We start from the raw sequence: 20,002 nt of genomic DNA on the forward strand, positions 1-20,002 counted from the left end.
ATCGAGTATTTTGAAAATAGCTATCCCAGAACAAACTTCTAGGACCTCTTTAAATCATAATACCAGTATCATGCCGACTCGGAAACATATAGATGATGACGACGACCATGTCCCGAATCAAGCTGACGAGGACGATACTCCTGAAAAAAAAACGAGAAAGAATCAAGGAATCTATCTATAGCAAACTTCTCGAGATTCAAATAAAAGCGTAAGTACATTAATGATAACATGAGCAGTGACCGTGATATAAGTTTTAATATCCATACATGAAAGTATTATCGCGATCAACACTTATTTTACACGATTATATTCGATAAAAGGCACCTTTCATGAGTGAAATACGCCAACTATTATTGTACCGTTAGTTTGGTTATGTTAAGTGAAAATTATGAAAATCACATTTAATGTTCAATTCCAACGACGTCATATTTCTACCTATTTCCATGTCATTATTTGGCAAAACGTCCATATATTTTCATTTCATATCTCGCAGGAGAGAAACTACACCAAAATCGTTCTTCATTAAATTTCAGTATTTTATAACCGTTTGAATATCGTGTAAACAGTCGAAAATAATGTCTGTGAGAGTGATCGAAATTATTTCTAACACTTTTTGAAATTAAGTAAAACTTTTTAACATATTTAGACTGGTTTAACTTGCACAATAGCAATGCTAATGAATAACGTTGAAGTAAAAAACGAAAGGTTCAAAACAATTTCATAATACGCAAAACAAAACAAAAAACAAAACAAAAAAAATTCAACAAAAGTGCTTTAATTGAACACCTTTCGCCTTTACTTGATTCCACGCATGCGTCAATATTCATTCTGAAAAAAGTTGCCGCGATTTATTTTATGTCAATTATAACAAGTTATAAGTGTTGACCCTCCGTAAACCAGGGATAGATTATTTTTGTCACTCGAAGAAAACGAAATACAATAAATTTTGAACTTTTCATAAAATTGGTAAGAGTCTATTTCAGCAAACACTATCCATACCTTTCGGGTATTTCCAAAACGAATACTAGCATTTAAGGCCCCTCTATGTTTTCTTAACAGATCAGTTATGACAAAATTATACAAATGTGTTAAATGATGTATCTTAATGATGATATAATGTGACTTTGTTCATTATGATTGTAATTAAAACCGGGCAGCTACCCACTGATTACTAGGAATCTCTAATGCAGTGCTCTATTTTATATATGTAAATAAACCGCGGAATATATGACGATCGACGCAACAAATCAGATGATCAAAGTGTATCAGACATACTGGTTACTGCCACGAAGGCAAAGAAAAGGAATGGGTAGAATCACATCATCTACGACTTACAGAGTCAACATGAGTGTTAGACAAAAATGAAGATAGTTTGAACGTGTTGGTGTATCCCAGCAATTTTGGCGGGAATTAAATGATGATCAATACGCAGGAGTTTATAAAAGTTTTATATTATAAACAAAACAAAGAGAGGTTTTAAGACCTGTACCTGTTGCTGACGGGAGTGTTAGCGGATTCGCATATGAATGTATGTCTAGGGATCCACAACAGCATTTTCTGCAGCCATCCATTACGAAACAATGCTTAATTTCGTTGCTAAAAATATATTGTGTTAATAATATGCTTCAAGTTTTTAAAATTTTATGTTATTATTTTACCGTTAGTATAACTTGAGGAGAAAGTGTAGTAACGGTATCGCTCTGAATTCTTTACTTTGATATCTGAAAGATTATTATAGAATCATTGTCTTTATAGGAATCGGTACACACAAATATCATTCACTTAAAGAAAAAAAATTATCCCGATTGTTGTTAATATAATCTTGCGCCGCAGGTGTCGCCCCAAATATCAGGATTACCACTGCTTTCCACACAGTCATGTCCGGAAGCATAGCGGTAACTCCGAATGAAGCAGTGGTATTTGACCAGGAAACGCTGGATCAAGGGGAAGTATATAACCCTGGGACCGGACTTTATACCGTCCCAGAGTCTGGAACTTATGTCCTTACGTGGACCATTGTTTGTAATCCACATAATGAAATTCAGACTGTTCTTGTTGTGATTGGAGCTATTAGGGGATCATCCTGAACAGATTCACAAGAAATCAATGATTACCATCAAACTTCGGCTCTTGTTGTCCTGACACTGAACGAGGGAGATCATATCTATATCCGTATGGGGCAGTTGTATGGAAAAGGAACAGTCGTGAGCTCCAGTACCCTGGGAAGACCAACATTCTCAGGCTGGAAACTTGGTTGAAAGATACCGAGTCTAAATATACACTGAATGAATATATGCTTTGGTATTGATACTTCTTATAGCTAATAAAGGATATTAAATATATCTTACCTATTTATTTCCTGGTACAAATTCAAACATCAGATTCAATCAGGGCTTGCTAAACTGCATTGATTAGTTAATTTATTATTTAACGATATGAGTTGTAGAAATGTTACTGATCTAGTTCAAGATGTGTCTACATATGCAAGTGTTAAAGTATATCAAAGCTATGTTCAAACATGCTACAATCTGTTAAAGACGTCGATGGTTTCGTAATATTATATAGTATCGAGATTTTGGGATAGACAAGCAAAATTACAGATTTGCATTGTAGTCTTCCATGAACTTATTGGTATTGTGGATTGTTTTCACACCAACAACTATACATTTGAGATCATATGACATCGTTTTGCGACATGTTGACACAGGTTACTCAAATAACACGTGTAATAGCTTGGTCTCAATCATTCGGACGACTGATCAAAAAGGATTCAGTTTTTTATCCTTCACACAGTCTGCATTTATATAAAGAATGTTTATCTGAAGATCATTTAATTGATCAACATGTGAACAGAAATTATTTGAGCATTGTGATGGGCTGACAGCACATTCGGCAACGTGCAGTCAGTGGAATATCAGATCAGAGGATGTGTTACGCGTAGTCACATCACGAAATGTCACCTATTCAGGGGCGCCCCTCTGCTTGGCCGTAAGAGGTTCAGGAGACATTGGAGAGCACTAGAATGAGGCCAGCTGTATCCAACTGCACATTGATCCTAGAGGGCCTGCCCTGCAGGTAGGTCGTAAGAATTGTACCTGCTGCCCCTATTGCATGATCGTAAAAGGCGACTAAATTTGGGATCTTATCTTTTCTCTTCTTTCTTAACAACTTTATTCTTCCTAATGTCTCCCTTGACAATGCCTCACTTTTGGCCTTTAGTTGAGCGTTCGCCGCTGTGAGGAAGGTTTTGGGTTCTGTCCCCTAGCCGAGACATACCAGAGTCTTTAAAAAATGGTAGTTGCTGCTCCTGCTCGGCGCTCAGCATAATTGGAGTGGGACGACTGGTTGGCCCGTTGTCAGTATAATGTGACCGGGTGGGGTGTACTGCTGGGTGTCTTCGGCAGTATGCTCCAGTGAGGTAGCACTATAAATCGGCCAAAGTTCCGGCCTATCACAAGGAGACTTACCACAAACATACCGCAGCCTCCCAAAACACACATACGCACTCACCACAGGCATGCATGTCGCACGCACTGGAGGCCGTCCTTAAATGACCTTAGCTGTTAATAGGACGTTAAACCAATAAAACCAAACCAAACCAAACCTTTAGTTGAACGTTCGCCCCTGAGGAAGGCTTTGGGGTCTGTCCCCTGGCCAAGACATACCAGTCTTTAAAAATGGTAGTTGCTACTCCTGCTTAGCGCTCAGCTTACAAGGAGTTGGACGACTGGTTGGCCCGTTGTCAGTATAATGTGACCGGGTGGGGTGTCCTGCTGGGTGTCTTCAGCAGTATGCTTCAGTGAGGTAGCACTATAAATCGGCAAAGTTCCGGCCTATCACAAGGGGACTTAACACGACCTCTCAAAACACACATACGCATTCATCACACGCACGCATGTCGCACGTACTAAATGACCTTAGCTGTTAATAGGACGTTAAACAAAATAAACCAAACCAAACCAAATCCTAGAGGGCGACTTAAAGTGAGTCCCCTGACGAATCGGGGAATGCCTTCTTTGAAGGGCAAATTGAAGAGACCAAAATTGATTTTCTACCAACATTGCAACACTGGTTCTCTTATATAGGTCTTCCCCCGACACCCGTCCTGATATGAACCTGGTTCTTGCGAGGACGTTAAACCCTAAACATTTAAAAAAAAAAAAAAAAAAAAATCAGGAGATGACTATGTATCGAGTTGGTATATATAAAAGTTACAACTTCAGCTAACTGAACATGAATTTTTTATTAAAGCTTTGAACAATAGCGATAGTCAGATTAAACTATGTATATTTTAATTAAGGAGGCAGGATGGAAAATTTTCAGCGGAATGTGGTTTGGATGCATTAATTATAGATCGAGTAGATTTAGTTACAGTTCGGTGTTTGGTTTGGTTTCTTTTGTTTAACGTCTTATTAACAGCTAAGGTCATTTAAGGACGGCCTCCAGTGCGTGCGACATGTATGCGTGTGGTGAGTACGTTTGTGTGTTTTGGGAGGCTGCGGTATGTTATATATAAATTACACGAAGGTGCGTTGGCAAGCATTTGGCTACAATATCTGTTTAAAGAGTTTATTCTTCGCAATCGAAATAATAGCTGGATTGTTGGATAAAGGGAAGTTACTCTTAAATAAAGATGTGCTTGCCTCTTCTGGCTGCTGTATCAAGCACACTTGCCCAACAACAGCCCAAAAAAGGCCAAAGCCTATCAAAACTCTTAACTCTAAGTGGTAAAAAATGCAGTTGAAAAAACGATAACATATTAAAATACAACTAGTTTAGCATCTGACATCTTTTTGATATCAAAACTTTAAAACAAAAACAAACAAAAGATATTAAAAACTTAACCATAACAATAATACTCAGTCACTGTACGAGAAAAATGGAAAAGAACTTATCAAGTTAATGAACCTTTTTGACCCTATGCCCTTGGTGCAGGGTAAAAAATATGGGTGACGTCCAAGAAGTAGTGCGTTTTTAGTTTCTTCTAGAAAATTACTTTAACCAAACATGCTAGAAATGATATCTGGTAGGTTGGGGTGAGAACATATACATTAAGTGAAAAGGGTCAGCAACATGAAAAAAAAATCAGATCATGATCCCCACACAGTGATTAGCATTGTTAACAAGTTATTATCGAGTTCATAATTGGGTTTTAAGTGGTTCTTTCAAAGTATTTTATATCAAAATAGACCAGATGGTAAACTAGGTCACTGTGACCTACCTTTTTCAATTTTGACATCGTTTTTCAACTGATTATTTTTAACCTGATCCTTTTTAGGGGAAAACTGCAAATCTTTTATGTTTACTCAAACATTTAATTTGTATTTTCACCCTCTGAGCTTTGACTTCGAAATTTCCGTATGCCGTTGACCTAAACATATCTCCCTGCAAAAAGTATGCTTATCCCTGAGGAGCCAAAAAAATTGCTTAACGTGGAATCCTTCCTTTCGCTATCTTAGAAATATGTAAACAGTTTTCTGAGTTTTAAAACCTAGGTCTCACCGACAAAGCCACCACAAAACAACCTCAATGAAAAATGAAGTACGAAATGTTAGCAATTATAATGACGGTCTCTGGAAACATCGTGATCTGTATTTCTTATCCAGCTATCTATCATGACTACTGTTATAGAAGGCTACATATTTAGGTCTGAGGTCAGTCAAGTACAGATAAGATTGGCGAATAACTATTCTGTAGATGTAGAGGATTACCATTGTCTGTGTTTACGATAAGATCACAGACATGTTTGTGAAGTTCTTATTTACCATATATGTGGCCGGAATCCTCGGTCATTCGGTTGGAAACCAGCTTGACCAAAGCAATCCAATGCTACATATTTCTGACCGTGACAATGGATATCCAATTCCTTCGGAACTGCAGGATTTTGTCTCCATCGTTTACCAGAAGATTCAGGGTATGGAACGTCTACTGACAGAGAAGGATGAACGCATGAATCAACTGGAATCAAAAATCGCTACTCAGATGACGGAAATAATGTCGCTAAAACAGGGGATAACATCACTGGAAGAAGCAATCATACTGAAGGATGAAGTTGTAGATACGTTGTCGACAAGATTATCGGACATGGACACAAAAGCGAGAATTTATTCCGCTTAAGTACACCATAATTCGCAAAATGGCACTAAAATGTCGACTCATTCCAACAAACATATCTCAGATGGCGATAACTATCTCAAAAATCAGTCTGACGAGGACAGCAATGTAGCGCAAGCAGAGAAAGAGGCGGAAACATTATCGACAGCAAAGTTCTCAGAATGCCCACAAAAACGTAAGTGTATATTCATATATATTTTATCTTAGTGACATAACGTTATATTATATAGATGCAAGATCATATTTCACGACGTATTGTGTTCCGTTTCCACAGATATCGTCAGCATAACAAGTTTATTTGGCTCAAATGAGAAATTGTTCATTTCAGGTGTCGCCCCGACTAACAGAACTGCCGTAGCATTCCATGTGACCCTTTCAAAAAGAACAACTGTCACAAATAACGACGTCATAGTATATGATTTCGAGACACTAGACCAGGGTGACGGATACAACCCGAGGGACGGGCTTTATATCGCCCCGGAGTCGGCCACATATGTCCTCACATGGACCACAATTTGCAATCCACATAATTATTTCAAGACTCTGCTTGTGGTGAATGGGGCAATACGGGGAACGTCATGGACAGATTCACAAGAAATAAATGATTATCATCAAACTACAGCTGTCATCGTACTGACATTGAACCAGGGAGATCATATCTTTATTCGCATGGGGCCTACAAACGGACACGGAACAATAGTAAGCGATAACATTGTCGGGTATTCTTCCTTCTCAGGATGGAAACTTGACTAGCGAAAGAAAAACAAATCAGAAATTTCGGGATATTCAAGGATGAACTTTTTTATACGTTTGTATTGAATTTAATCCTTAAAGTTTAACCTACTGTACATCCCTGTGTTAACATATTTGCTTTTGGTTGACATTATTGTATCGCGTTGCTATTAAACTACTATAATTACCTATAATATACATACGCTGCAATTATTTCTTTCCAAAAGATAAAAACCTGATTTTCTTAACAAATCTGTTTAAAGACACAATATCATTATCTGGGCTAGGTGAATGCACCGAAGGTTATACTTGTTAAAAACAGGGTATATGAAAAGCCAAATCTTTTGTTTAAAAAAATCTGAAAACATTGCTTTTGCAAAACAATATCTACCATGCTAAGAGATTGATGATCTGTTGGAATTAATTACCAATAATCTTTGTATCATTGAATACAACATAGATTAAATATCATCTACAAAATATTATTGATTTACATTTTATTTGTAGTCATTAATAACCGTAAGATGTCATGTTATTACTTGCTGTGTTCATGGACAAAAAAAACCTGGACATGTTGGACTACCTTGTAATGACAAAGCCAATCGCGCCGCTAAAGTGGCATTATCATTCCCACCAACCTTGTGATTTAAACCTTCATTTTATCGATTTTAATTAAACCATTTGCAACTAATTTTTTGCTATTTAACAGTGGGGAAATGAATGGAGATATAAAGACACTACACTCGATTAATGCATTAACGGTGTATGGTTTCCTTGCTACCAATGTGATTAAAATATAGATGCTCATTCTCACTACGTTACATGTGACGTAGTGAGAATGAACATTTATATTTTAATTAGATTGTTCTTACCCTGGTCATGGATATCCGTAGTTTTACCGGGGTGATATTTTCTTAGATAAGCTATTTGTGCTGTTTGAACGTGCTATTGTTTACAATAGGGTGACGTCACTAACCTGATGCAGAGTTACCTTTAAGGGGTCACACACCTATATAGGTTTGTCTGCTGCTTTGACAAAATAGTTAACAGAGTTTTCTGTTCTTTTTGACAAGCTCTTCCGAACTATATTCTCTATGAAATCAACACCGTAATGTGTAAAAAAAATCTGCTGCAGCCTTATCACAAGAGACATCCTCGTCCACGTTTTGTTCTTTACAAACGTTTAGATTTGGGTCACACTACGATGGGAAAACATGATAAGAGAAAAATAGTCATTGCCCCTTTTGGGGATGAGATAGGGGGAAGTTCACCCTTGGGGGATTGTTCAGTTCCCAAACACTCGGCAATTTAGTGTTTGGAAATTTAACCATCCCCCTCGGGTCCTCGTATCTCACCCCAAAGATTTTATTATTCCTGGCCCGTCCTAGGTTGAGCAATACATAATACATTATTGCTTATTGAAGCAAGAGGACCAGTCTCAGGGCATCGCATACAATGAATTGTTTTTTTAGTTAGTTAAAACACATTTTATTGGATTGCATTGATCTCCAAGCAAGCAAGAATCCTTTCTACAACACTGTAATAAGTCTGAAACTGTCAACATATACAAAGTTTTGAACTATCAAAAAGTTGTCGATCTGTTCCATGCGATATGAGTAATCATAACAACATTTGTCATTATAAATCATATACGCGGGTGCAGAAATATATATGTTATATGTTCCCCTGTCGTTTATTTGATGTTGTTACGTTTTATAACCATTTTACTCGCCATGTTTTTGGCCTTAATGATCATTACAGAGTTGAATGGCCGTTAAAGATGTAATAATTAACGACTAAATCAAAATAAGATTTTCTTCCAGGTCACATGGATTTTTATCTTTTAATAACGATTTAAGTCAAATAATTCAGTTTTCAAAGCAGTTTATATAAAATAAACATATATAAAAATATGAATAGCTATGTGGAAGCTAAATTACTGCAAAGTACAGCAGTAAGTACGTTAAAGTGCATCAAAATACATTAATTTACGCTAAAGTTACTTTAAAGCACATTAAGCTAGAATATTTAACTCGTGTGTTACCTATGCTGCTTAAGAGGGGTTGTACAAAAGACACAACTATTAGCATCTTTCAGTACTAATTGAGAGTTCAATACAGTAGAGCCAAAAAAGGGGGTCAAGAGAAGTGACAACTTCCAGAAAGAGAGAGGGAAAGCATTCTCACCAAAAACCAATTATAGTGAAAGGTCACCAAGACGGCTTACAATCCCGTACGGAATATCGTTATCTTTTTTTCTTATCTAGCCCCAACTACTGCTATATACGACTACATATTGGAGGTCTATTATCAGCCGGGCCAAAAGAAAAGATTAAGTAATAACTACTTTAGGACGTTATAGCTTCAATAGTTTGAATGTGGACAATATCATTACAGAAATCTTTTTGAAGTACTTACTGACCATGTCTTCGGCAGTATGCTTCAGTGAGGTAGCACTATAAATCGGCAAAAGTTCCGGCCTATCACAAGGAGACTTAACACGAACATACCGCAGCCTCCCAAAACACACATACGCACTCACAACACGCATGCATGTCGCACGCACGGGAGGCCGTCCTTAAATGACCTTAGCTGTTAATAGGACGTTAAACCAAACCAAACCAAACCAAACCAAACTGACCATGTGTATGACTGGAATCTTCAGTCCGACGGTTGGAATCCAGCTGGAGTTCGGCATTCCAACGCCACATTTTCCGGACCTTGACCATGACACTCCAATGCTGTCGGATTGGCAGGACTTCAGGACCGAGAAGGGTGAACGTATTAATCAAATGGAATTAAAACTGGCTATTCAGATGACTGAAATAAAAGGGTTAAAATAGGTGATGACGTCTCTGGAACAAGCAATTATACGAAAAGATCAAGTTGTGGATAAATTGTTGAAACATTTTTATAGGACTTAAGTCCAAATGTCAAATGTCAAAGGTTAACCTGAATCGATGATTTTTCAGACATCAAAGTGCCAACAAAGACGGAATGAAATACGATCCTGAAGAAATCTCGGACTTGACACATGAATCTATTGATAGTAATATGCTTACCTCAAAACCGTCACTTGCTAAAAACTCAATCTACCAAACTGTCAGTACCGAATAAAATCATTACGATAAACACATCGCAAATTACGACAACAATATCGCACATAACTCTGACGAGAACGACATTGCTAATCATACTGACGAAGAATCGGGGGAGGCATCGAAAACAAACTCCTCCAATTTCCAACAAATACGTGAGTATTTACATATCTTTGTATATAAATAGATACTTTTCTTTAAAAAAATGATCAAGTATTTTGATATTACGATATTATGTATTAGATATGGTATTAAAATATCAAATGTCCTGTTTTTTTCATGAATCGAGACTGTTGCAATGTAGATACTTCCAATACGAATGGATTTTGATGTAAACGTTAATTGCTCAATTCAATTATGTCAGAAACAGTAATGTTATGAAGTAATTTGATTGTATTGTAAATTCTGTGCATGGTTTTTATGCGATTTCCTTCTATATACACACTTGTACTATGAGACCGGGTCTCATTGTAGTAGCGGGTGACTACCTCACTGAACATAATGAAGGCCCAGGTCAAGTGTTTTGGCAAATGACACAACCACGACACCACATACCGACCCTTTTCTCTGCTTCACGGGTGCAAACAACAGGGGTAGCAAGCGTCGAACCAGGCACATCGGTCCTTCACTTGAAATTACGTGGCCGGCGCATTAACCAACTGAGCTATCACGGACCCTGGTCCTTTGGTACAGTGTACAATAATGAAAATAACTTCTGAATAACCATCATATGAATATCAGAAATATTTTTTTCTTGCCCTACAGGTGACGAACTGTTTTCACCGAGACCTAGGTCTGCAGTAGCATTCCACGTGGTCCTTTCTGGAGATAAAGAAATGAATAATAATGACGTGGTAGTGTATGACCAAGAGACACTGGACCAGGGTGACGGATACAGCCCGGGAGACGGGATCTACACTGCTCCAGAGTCAGGCACATACACGAACATACCGCAGCCTCCCAAAACACACATACGCACTCACCACACGCATGCATGTCGCACACACGGGAGGCCGTCCTTAAATGACCTTAGCTGTTAATAGGACGTTAAACAAAATAAACCAAACCAAACCAATGTCCTCACGTGGACTACACCTTGTAACTTATTTACTGTTTTGCAGACTCTCTTAGATATGAATGGAACTATTAAGGGACAATCATGGACAGGTGCTCAGCACGTGATCGATTATCATCAAACTACGACTAGTCGTCCTGGGACTGAAGCGGAGAGATTCTGTCCTCATCCGGATGGGGGCGCCTTACGGACACGGCAGACTACTGGATAGTAATAGCGTTAGATAATCTTCATTCTCAGGCTGGAAGCTTGATTAGGTTTCGGAAAACTACTTTGATTGATATTAAATACGTAGTTTCTTAGCGATTCAAATGAAATTTAGGAAAGTTGATATATTGATTTGCATTTCTTTTAATGAAAAAAAAAAAGAATTGCTAAAACTTAATTGTCATTGTTTCCTGATCGGCTTACAACACACTGAGACAATATGGCCAGCAATTGATGGCAAAACAATGTCAATATCAAACCAATTGACATAATTATATAAGTAAGCTTTAGACCATGATTAAGTCGTCTACATTTTTAAAATAGATGTCTAAGACTGTAGGTCAATGCAATCATATACAAATGTTTTGCTGTGGGTAGTTCATGCTATACACTAAGGCTTGCTATGGCGCGTTATTTGATCAGATTGTGTATGTCACAAGCAACTACGAGGACACGCAGCTGTTACAATACAAGGTAAGCGTGAACAAATACTAGCAAGGTGATTTCTTTTTACATTTGAACAAGGAATTTGTTTTTGATTATATTTTTCATTGATGATTTTACAACGAAATACATTTAATTATTGAAACATGCTGGTACATGTATGTTATTTTGCTGTATAATGTATGGTATATTTGATTGATTATCTTTATCATTCTTCTCTCTCTAGGTTTTTATTGATATCATGCTGCACTTTGGGAGGCGTGGGAGAGAAAACCTGCTTTTGCTGTCACAAAGGACTACGAATGTACTTTATGTCTACAAAGGTTACAAAGAAACACCAGAATGATTCAGAGCGGTCTGGAGATGGCCGAATGTATGAAATCAAAGGCTTGTTTATCTAAGATTAAAATTATTAATATAACAATAATAGGATGTACTGCACATACTTTTTTCATGATGTTTTTTTTTAAATTAATTTCTTATAAATTACAATAAATATGCATAAAATACGGTTATTTTTTATTTCAGAGAGTTCACGGTGTACGGTCCTTTGTGAAATATGTGCGGATGCTGAATCCTGCGTGTCCTAAGATTTTCCAACAGCTGAAATTTGCCTCCTCCAAGCACGGTATGAAGTTTAACAAGATTGCCATTGGCCACAACACTATTGGGACATTCATGAGTGAAATTTCAAAACGGACAGGTTTATCCATGATCTATACCAACCACTCACTTCGAGCAACTACAGTACATGTTTTGGATGCTGCGCAAATTCTCAGTAGACATATTATGACTGTAACTGGCCATGGGATCCAAAACCTCACTGAAAACTTATTCAGGAAAAACTGATGAAAACACTAAGCGGTTGATGTCGGAAATTGGTGATAAGATCAAGGAAAAGTGTCAAACTGCTACAAAACGTAATTATACCCCCCGCAACGAAAAGTTAGGGGGTATACTGGAATCAGGTTATCCGTCCGTCTGTCCGTCTGTAGACACAACGATGTACCGGCTACTCCTCCTAAACTACTGAGGGAATTTCAACGAAACTTTATGACAATAACCCTTATACATTGTAGATGTACGTAATATATCTTTTTGGTTTGTTTGTTTTTGTTTAACGTCCTATTAACAGCCAGGGTCATTTAAGGACGTGCCAGGTTTCGGAGGTGGAGGAAAGCCGGAGTACACGGAGAAAAACCACCGGCCTACGGTCAGTACCTGGCAACTGCCCCACGTAGGTTTCGAACTCGCAACCCAGAGGTGGAGGGCTAGTGATAAGGCGTCCTTAAATGACCTTAGCTGTTAATAGGACGTTAAACAAAATAAACCAAAACCAGTCACATCGACAGTAGATCAGGATTTGCGCGATATTGACATGAGTTCATTGCAACCACTTTCTTATTCTCAGACAGAGAATCTGAAAGAAGATCTTCAAAATGAATATGACGGTGCTGATGATTTAATCCGAATAGTTACCATTCCAACTGATACTGAATACAGAGCATTGGTATCCCGAACTCACAGATTCCAGCCTCCAGCGCCGATGTTCAACCATTGTTCTAATATTACAATCAACTACAACATAATTTCTAAACAAAATATTGCGACTGCATGGTCAGTACCCGATATAAAGTTTTTTCACGAAATCCCCCCAAAAAATTAATTAAAATGCTATATTTGTATATTATCATATGAATACCGTGATATACAATGTAATAAAGACATAACATAAATTCATATTACCCACACGTAAGAACACCCTCCGCTACGCTGATTGGGTGGTTCCAAGTGTTAAAATTACAGCCTTGTTAACTAAACCCAGCAAAAGAACATATCGAGGATTCTCTCCAACGCAAATTTACACAAACTTCACTAATATTCATTGACAAACGTGTATCGGTCACACATTTTAAGACACTGCCAACACGTTGGCCTCAAACGTCGCCTTTCACGGAAAAAATGAATACAAGGATCAGTGGAAACATTCTTAATGGAGCATTTTACATCAATATCAACTCCTAGGAGGATGAGGATGAATCCAAAACAATGTAAAGGCGCCGCACAGTGGTTGTGAACGACAGTGAATGAGCGTGTGCAACGAATCCTCTACATCCGCGCCATCTGACGTCAGGGCAGCGTCACATCAAAAGTAGTCGCTCAGGCGTTGCCACACTTTCAAAGTCTCTGTATTGTTTCAAATAACAATAACAATATAATATATTGTTTCAAATAACAAGGGACAATTTATCTATTATAAACCTAATGGAAAAGCATAAAAGATTTTTATTAAGGTCTACATGTAATAAAATTAATCAATTTCAGGACATACCAGAGTCTAAAAATGGTAGTTGCTACTCCTGCTTAGCGCTCAGCATATTAGGAGTGGGACGACTGGTTGGCCCGTTGTCGGTATAATGTGACCGGATGGGGTGTGCTGCTGGGTGTCTTCGGCAGTATTCTTCATTGAGGTAGCACTAAAAATCGGCACAAGTTCCGGCCTATCACAAGGAGACTTAACACGAACATACCGCAGCCTCACAAAACACACATACGCACTCACCACACGCATACATGTCGCACGCACGGGAGGCCGTCCTTAAATGACCTTGGCTGTTAATAGGACGTTAAACAAAGTAAACCAAACCAAACCAAACCAATTTCAGGAGTCTATCGTGTAGGACTATTTTTTCTCTCGCCGGTAGATGTATAACTAACCTACTTCGAGGGATTGAGTGATTTGGTTGCATTATTGAAATACAAACGTCATATGCTAAAAAGAATCTGTCATTCGTTTCCCTTCATATTAGATCGTTGATACTCAAAACTCGTATCATCAATCTTATATGAAGGGAAACTCATGCCTTTTCATTACCATGTATTTGTATGTCGCGAGCCAATTAAAATATAATTTGACAACACGAGACAAGAGTATCTAGCGGTGTTAATATTATACAAAGCGAGATATAATAAGGATTTTTAAGACTTCGAAAACACAAAAAGAAACAGAATAGATAGTTGTTCTTGGTTTATCATTTACTGCTATGTATTGTATAATAATATGGAAGCCGGAATTCAAGGTAACATCTTTGATGGCTACATTATGATAATCCCTTGAGGTATGTAGAGCTATAAATACACTGATACGGGGATATTCAATGTATAAGAATTCAAGATAACTTAAATTACGGTTCATCTGTATAAGAAATTAATGTTGAATTTTAATAGCAAACAAATTTCAAGCACAAAACTAGTCATGTGATATACCAAAATATTTGCTGTAGATACTGACATTTTTTATAGCGTTACTTTGTTAAAAGATGCATCAGATAACAGTTGTAAGTCAAATAATCAAACCTGAAAAGTAACAATGACATTAAGGGACAACAGAACCAAATCAAAAATAGATTGTGGGTTTTCCCCGTTTTGGCAGAAGATTTAATTGGAAGGTGAATGCATCGGGGCCTCCTGATTGTATATTCAGATGAGAGAAGTTTCCAAAGTTTTATTTGTGGGCTGGGCAATATATATAGGTATAAAATATATAGAAAGAAAAAGTTGCCGTTTTTCTTGCAGGCGAGTTAATCAAATGTGTAAATTTGTTGTAAATTTAGGTAAATTTTTGGTGCTGAATTCAATACAAGATTGTACAAGGCCCATATCAAAGAAAGTTCATATTGGTAGAATTTTTTAATATTCTTTTTACAGGTTTGCGAGATGACCTCATCAAAGTTAGGGCTTGTGGACCAGTGTTGAAGACTCTATTTAAGCAGGAGAGTGGTATGGTAAATCATTTGGTTCCGTGGTTCCTTAAGCTCACAAAAGTCTGTAGCATACAACAGGGACATGTGTTTGACTGGATAGACTTGATTTAAAGGTATAAACATTGTTTTTACTTTGACCTTGAAATGCAAATGGCAGTTGTCAAAAATATCTCACAAATATGATATAAATGGAGAATACGTATATCAAACAAATGTCATGATTGTGCAATTTATTTGATACACATGATTAAATTTTGTTCCCCGAGGCATGCATTTTGTCGCATGTTTGCTGAAATTTAAAACAGCTTAACAAATTACATGTCAACAGCAAGACCCATGGTTAGCCATGATACATACCAACACTTGATCAAGTTACCTCTTTTAATTTACACCATAGTACTGGTTTATAGGCTTGTATAATACCACTGGGGTGTATTTAGATTACTCTTAATGTTAAAGGCAAAATTTAATACGTGGTGACCTTAACTATTGATAGCAATTATATATCGGTATAAACTTTCTCCTGTAAAATCATCAAAGTGTTCCAACATCATACAGTTACTCTGTTGTATTGAAGCAGACAAGCAATTGGCGGTGCAAATCTCCAAAAATCTGTTTCAGTGCTGATGGTTGCATTAGCCAAAAGCATAGGAGTGCACAGAAATATTTTCATAAATGTAAATCTGATAGTTGCCAAACGATAACTTAATTATTTGTACCAATTAATGGGGATAAATCATTACACAATGCATATAATAAACTATATGATGTCAGCTATGACGTTCCCTATAAACATCACTAAGTTGGGAGATCATTCTTATCTAGTCGTGACCATGCCTCTACATGTCCACCGTGAAACTGGTACAAAAAGATAAGACTGAGAAATACATCATAGAGGCATACACAAACCACCATGAAAAATTAAGCAATGCTTGTGGAATTCTTTCTGGTAATATTATGTGCCGATTCTTTCGGACATATGGTTACTGACCAGGTTGATACCGGCAGTCCAATTCCACAATGGAAACATCATTATCCCTGCAAGCAGTTTCAGGATGGCGTGACCTCGTCTCCATCGTTTACCGAAAGATTGAAAGGTATTATGAAACGCCGATTTGATCGAGAAATATGCACGTATTGGTCAACAGGAATTAAATCTTGCTAGTCAGATGACTAAAATAAAGCAATTACGTCCGACGAATTGATACGAAAGGATAAACTTATAGACGAATTGTCAAAGAGAGTATCAGACTTGGAGCCAATGGGTTTGGTTCCTTTCATTCCGAATTAATGGGGATCTCATCAAATCTGCAAATATGTCGTAGTTATGACATTGGTTATAATGGTGGTTATCGTGTAGACAGTTATTTACGAGTTTTTTGTTTGTTTTAATTTTCACACGGTTAACCAGAAAAGAAACATATGTGAAATATCAAACTTTCTGTAAAAGACAGAGTTTATACAACATCACAGCCAATTACTGTCATTAAGTTCCTATGCGTGTAATTTTGCGCGTAAGGACCCTCATTCTGATCTAAATTTGATGTATAAACCGAAATGTTTTGATGTCAACATATTAATATCTTGTAGATCGTCCATTTACATTTGGTAAGTGACTCGGTGCAGAATATACTCATGGACTTCACGTTCTTTTGAAGGCAAATAATGAAATTCTGAAATTGATTGAGTTATTGGCGCTGGACCATGGATATGGATACAAACCGTGACTCGGGATCTACGTCGTTCCGAAGTCGGGCACTTACGTCATTTGGACTATGTATTGTTACGGACAAGAGCTATTCCGGTCTCTCCTTATGCTTAATGTGTCTGTTAAAGGATCGGCATGGACAGATTCCGAGCTGTCAAAAGATATCTATGAAACTTCGGGTATTTTTGTCCTGGCCTTGAACCAGGGAGATCACGTCTATATCCGTATGGGACCTATCTTCGGAAATGGGACAAACTTAAGTCGAAACGACACTGCGATTTCTACATATTCGGGGTGGAAACTTGATAAAGCAAAATATTTCTACAAAAGTTATTAATGCAGTTAATTCAAAAACTGTATGTTATCATTTTTTATAATCAAATATTAACATTAAAACATGTTTTTTAAATGCCCTATTGCAATCAACTTTTTTTTCTGAAATGAATGGTAAAGCAGGATTTCAAAAAAAATGAAGTATTGTTACTGTTTGGCTAAATCATCGTTTAATTCAATCAGTAGGTATCCTATGATTTCATAAATAGCCCTGGCAGTTCACCGCACAATGAGGCAAAACATGAAATGATCAAGACACGAAATCTGTAAAATGTTTAAGTCTGTTATGTCTTTCCATACTTAATCACGTACAATCACCAAATAGACTGATGTCCCTTATCAGCCGTGACCCTGATGTCTGACGTGGAGCTGGTACATTGTAATAAATGCATTATAGACTTACAAATAATACATTGTCTTCATGGACGATAGGACGGTAACGATGCTTATGAAGTTCGTTCTGTTGGCTATATGTATGTCCGGTACTTTAGGACATCTGGACAGAATCAAGGGTGATCACGATACTCAACCTCTGGAACAATTTATCGCCTCAAGCGATCCCAAACTGAAATTGCAAGACCTTGACCACGAACATCCATCTCAAGAATGGCAGGCAATTGCAGAATTTGTTCAAGTGAAAATTGAGGGTATGGAACGCCTTTTGGGTGCAAAGGATGGACGGATTGATCAACTCGAATTACACGTAACAAGTCAGGCTACTGAAATGAAGCAGCTGAAACAAGAGGTGACGTCACTGGAACAAGCAATGATGCAGAAAGATGAAATTGTCGACAGGTTAGTGAAGATGGTATCAGACATGCAAACAGGTGTCAGGTTAGACTCTGTTCAAGGTAAACGGGAATCACGGCAGATTTTTAAATCTGATTTTCCAATGACTGAAAACGAAGACGCTGAACTTGGTAGAAATACATCCTACCATTCTAAACCTGGTGTTGGGAACATGTCTAGTAATCAAAATCGTAGTACAATGTCGCTCTTCCATATAGACAACGAAAAGGACAGCGACCAGCTCCAGAATCATTCTGACGAGAATGAGAGAAAGGTACAAGCTGAGAATAATGCGAGACATTCGTCGATTTCGACATTCTCCGGAAACCATCGAAAAGGCAAGTTGATAAAATAGCGAAATATTGTTGAGTTGAATGTGGTAGATATTCCCTGTTTTGTTTATAATAATATCACATTCAAATCTCATTATGTCGAAGTCTTCGAAGACCATGATTAACTCGAAGTTAACATTCAGTTCATATTGTAGATAATCTAGGTAAAATGTACCTGGTTACCTCGAATACTCGGTGATATCTCGAAGTTTTTGCTCGTGACCACATTTACTTCGAGATAACAAGGTTCGACTGTATTGAATGCTATATATATATATAATTATAATATATACTGTGCAACATACATGTTCATCATAACGAAAAATTATTTCAACATTTTGAAATGTATGTTGTAATGATAACATTAAATGGTGTTGATTGCCATTTGAAATTGCACTGTTGAAAAAAGATTCGTGGTCATTCAATTCTATTGTAAATACAACCTTAACTTGATATCTTTTTTTATGGATTGGGATTAACAAGTCGATTTGCAAAAGCGGCAGTAGAGAAATTGTGCCTGTTAAGTAAAAGCACAACAAAGACCTTGACACCCCCTTAAAAAGCCGGGATGAAAGACTAACAATCTGGAGCGGAGCGTATTTTACACTTTGTTTATAAAATATTCCCTTAACACAAAATAAATAATAATAAAAAAAAAAACAAATTGAACAAAAGTCAGTTATGTGGCTTGGTAGTACAATATGAACAATTTACAATATATCATTCGCGTTATTCGGTATTTTGTGTTGTAGGAGCTGTGTCATCTTCTCTTCAGCAAACGATTGCGTTCCATGTGTTTCTCTCAAGTGACAAATGGGTTGTAAATGATGACGTGGTAGTTTTTGACGAGGTGGCGCTGGACCATGGATATGGATACAAACCGAGACTCGGGATTTACGTCGCTCCGGAATCCGGTACCTATGTAATTACCTGGACAATGCTTTGCTATGGACAGGAGCTTTTCCGGACTCTCCTTGTGTTGAATGGATCAGTTAAAGGATCATCATGGACAGATTCTATCCTGACCAAAGATATCCAGCAAACTGCAGCTCTCGTCGTTTTGTCAATGAACCAGGGAGACCATCTCTTTATCCGTATGGGACCTATCTTCGGAAACGGGACAATTCTAAGTCGAAACGATGTAGCAATGTCTACCTTCTCAGGGTGGAAACTTGACTGAATGAAACATGGCTTACATGTTTGTATTTAGAGTTGATAAAATAATATCACTATTGATGTGTTTTGATAAACATAAACTTTAAGTCTCCATTAATATCTGTTTAAGGTTCCGCGTGAGTCAAACTAAATTATCTGTTCAAGTCAAGGTAATTATTCGTTTCTAACGAGTTAGATTTATCGCTGTTCTCTGAAGAGAGAATGACTTAGGCGATTAAAGCGAAATAAGTC

General features: G+C 37.4%; 2 protein-coding genes across 2 annotated transcripts; both read left to right on the plus strand.

Moving 5' to 3' along the window:
- Positions 1-5,687: 5,687 nt before the first annotated feature.
- On the plus strand, positions 5,688-7,319 carry LOC117337993 (EMILIN-2-like). Its single transcript, XM_033899154.1, has 2 exons — positions 5,688-6,289; positions 6,443-7,319. The coding sequence occupies exons 1-2, from the start codon at positions 6,148-6,150 to the stop codon at positions 6,865-6,867; spliced, it is 567 nt and encodes a 188-aa protein (XP_033755045.1). The 5' UTR covers positions 5,688-6,147; the 3' UTR covers positions 6,868-7,319.
- Positions 7,320-17,916: 10,597 nt separating this feature from the next.
- LOC117338423 lies at positions 17,917-19,775 on the plus strand. The gene is made up of 2 exons (XM_033899777.1): positions 17,917-18,601; positions 19,348-19,775. The coding sequence occupies exons 1-2, from the start codon at positions 17,917-17,919 to the stop codon at positions 19,773-19,775; spliced, it is 1,113 nt and encodes a 370-aa protein (XP_033755668.1).
- The last annotated feature ends 227 nt before the right edge of the window (positions 19,776-20,002 follow it).

This window comes from Pecten maximus, chromosome 11, assembly GCF_902652985.1.
Source record: "Pecten maximus chromosome 11, xPecMax1.1, whole genome shotgun sequence".
Lineage (NCBI taxonomy): Eukaryota > Metazoa > Mollusca > Bivalvia > Pectinida > Pectinidae > Pecten > Pecten maximus.

Coding starts and splice junctions, on each gene's coding strand:
- LOC117337993 (XM_033899154.1), top strand. CDS start 6,148: ATGTCGACTCATTCCAACAAACATATCTCAGATGGCGATAACTATCTC. Junction 6,290..6,442: donor CTCAGAATGCCCACAAAAAC/GTAAGTGTATAT, acceptor TGTTCATTTCAG/GTGTCGCCCCGACTAACAGA.
- LOC117338423 (XM_033899777.1), top strand. CDS start 17,917: ATGCTTATGAAGTTCGTTCTGTTGGCTATATGTATGTCCGGTACTTTA. Junction 18,602..19,347: donor CTCCGGAAACCATCGAAAAG/GCAAGTTGATAA, acceptor TTTGTGTTGTAG/GAGCTGTGTCATCTTCTCTT.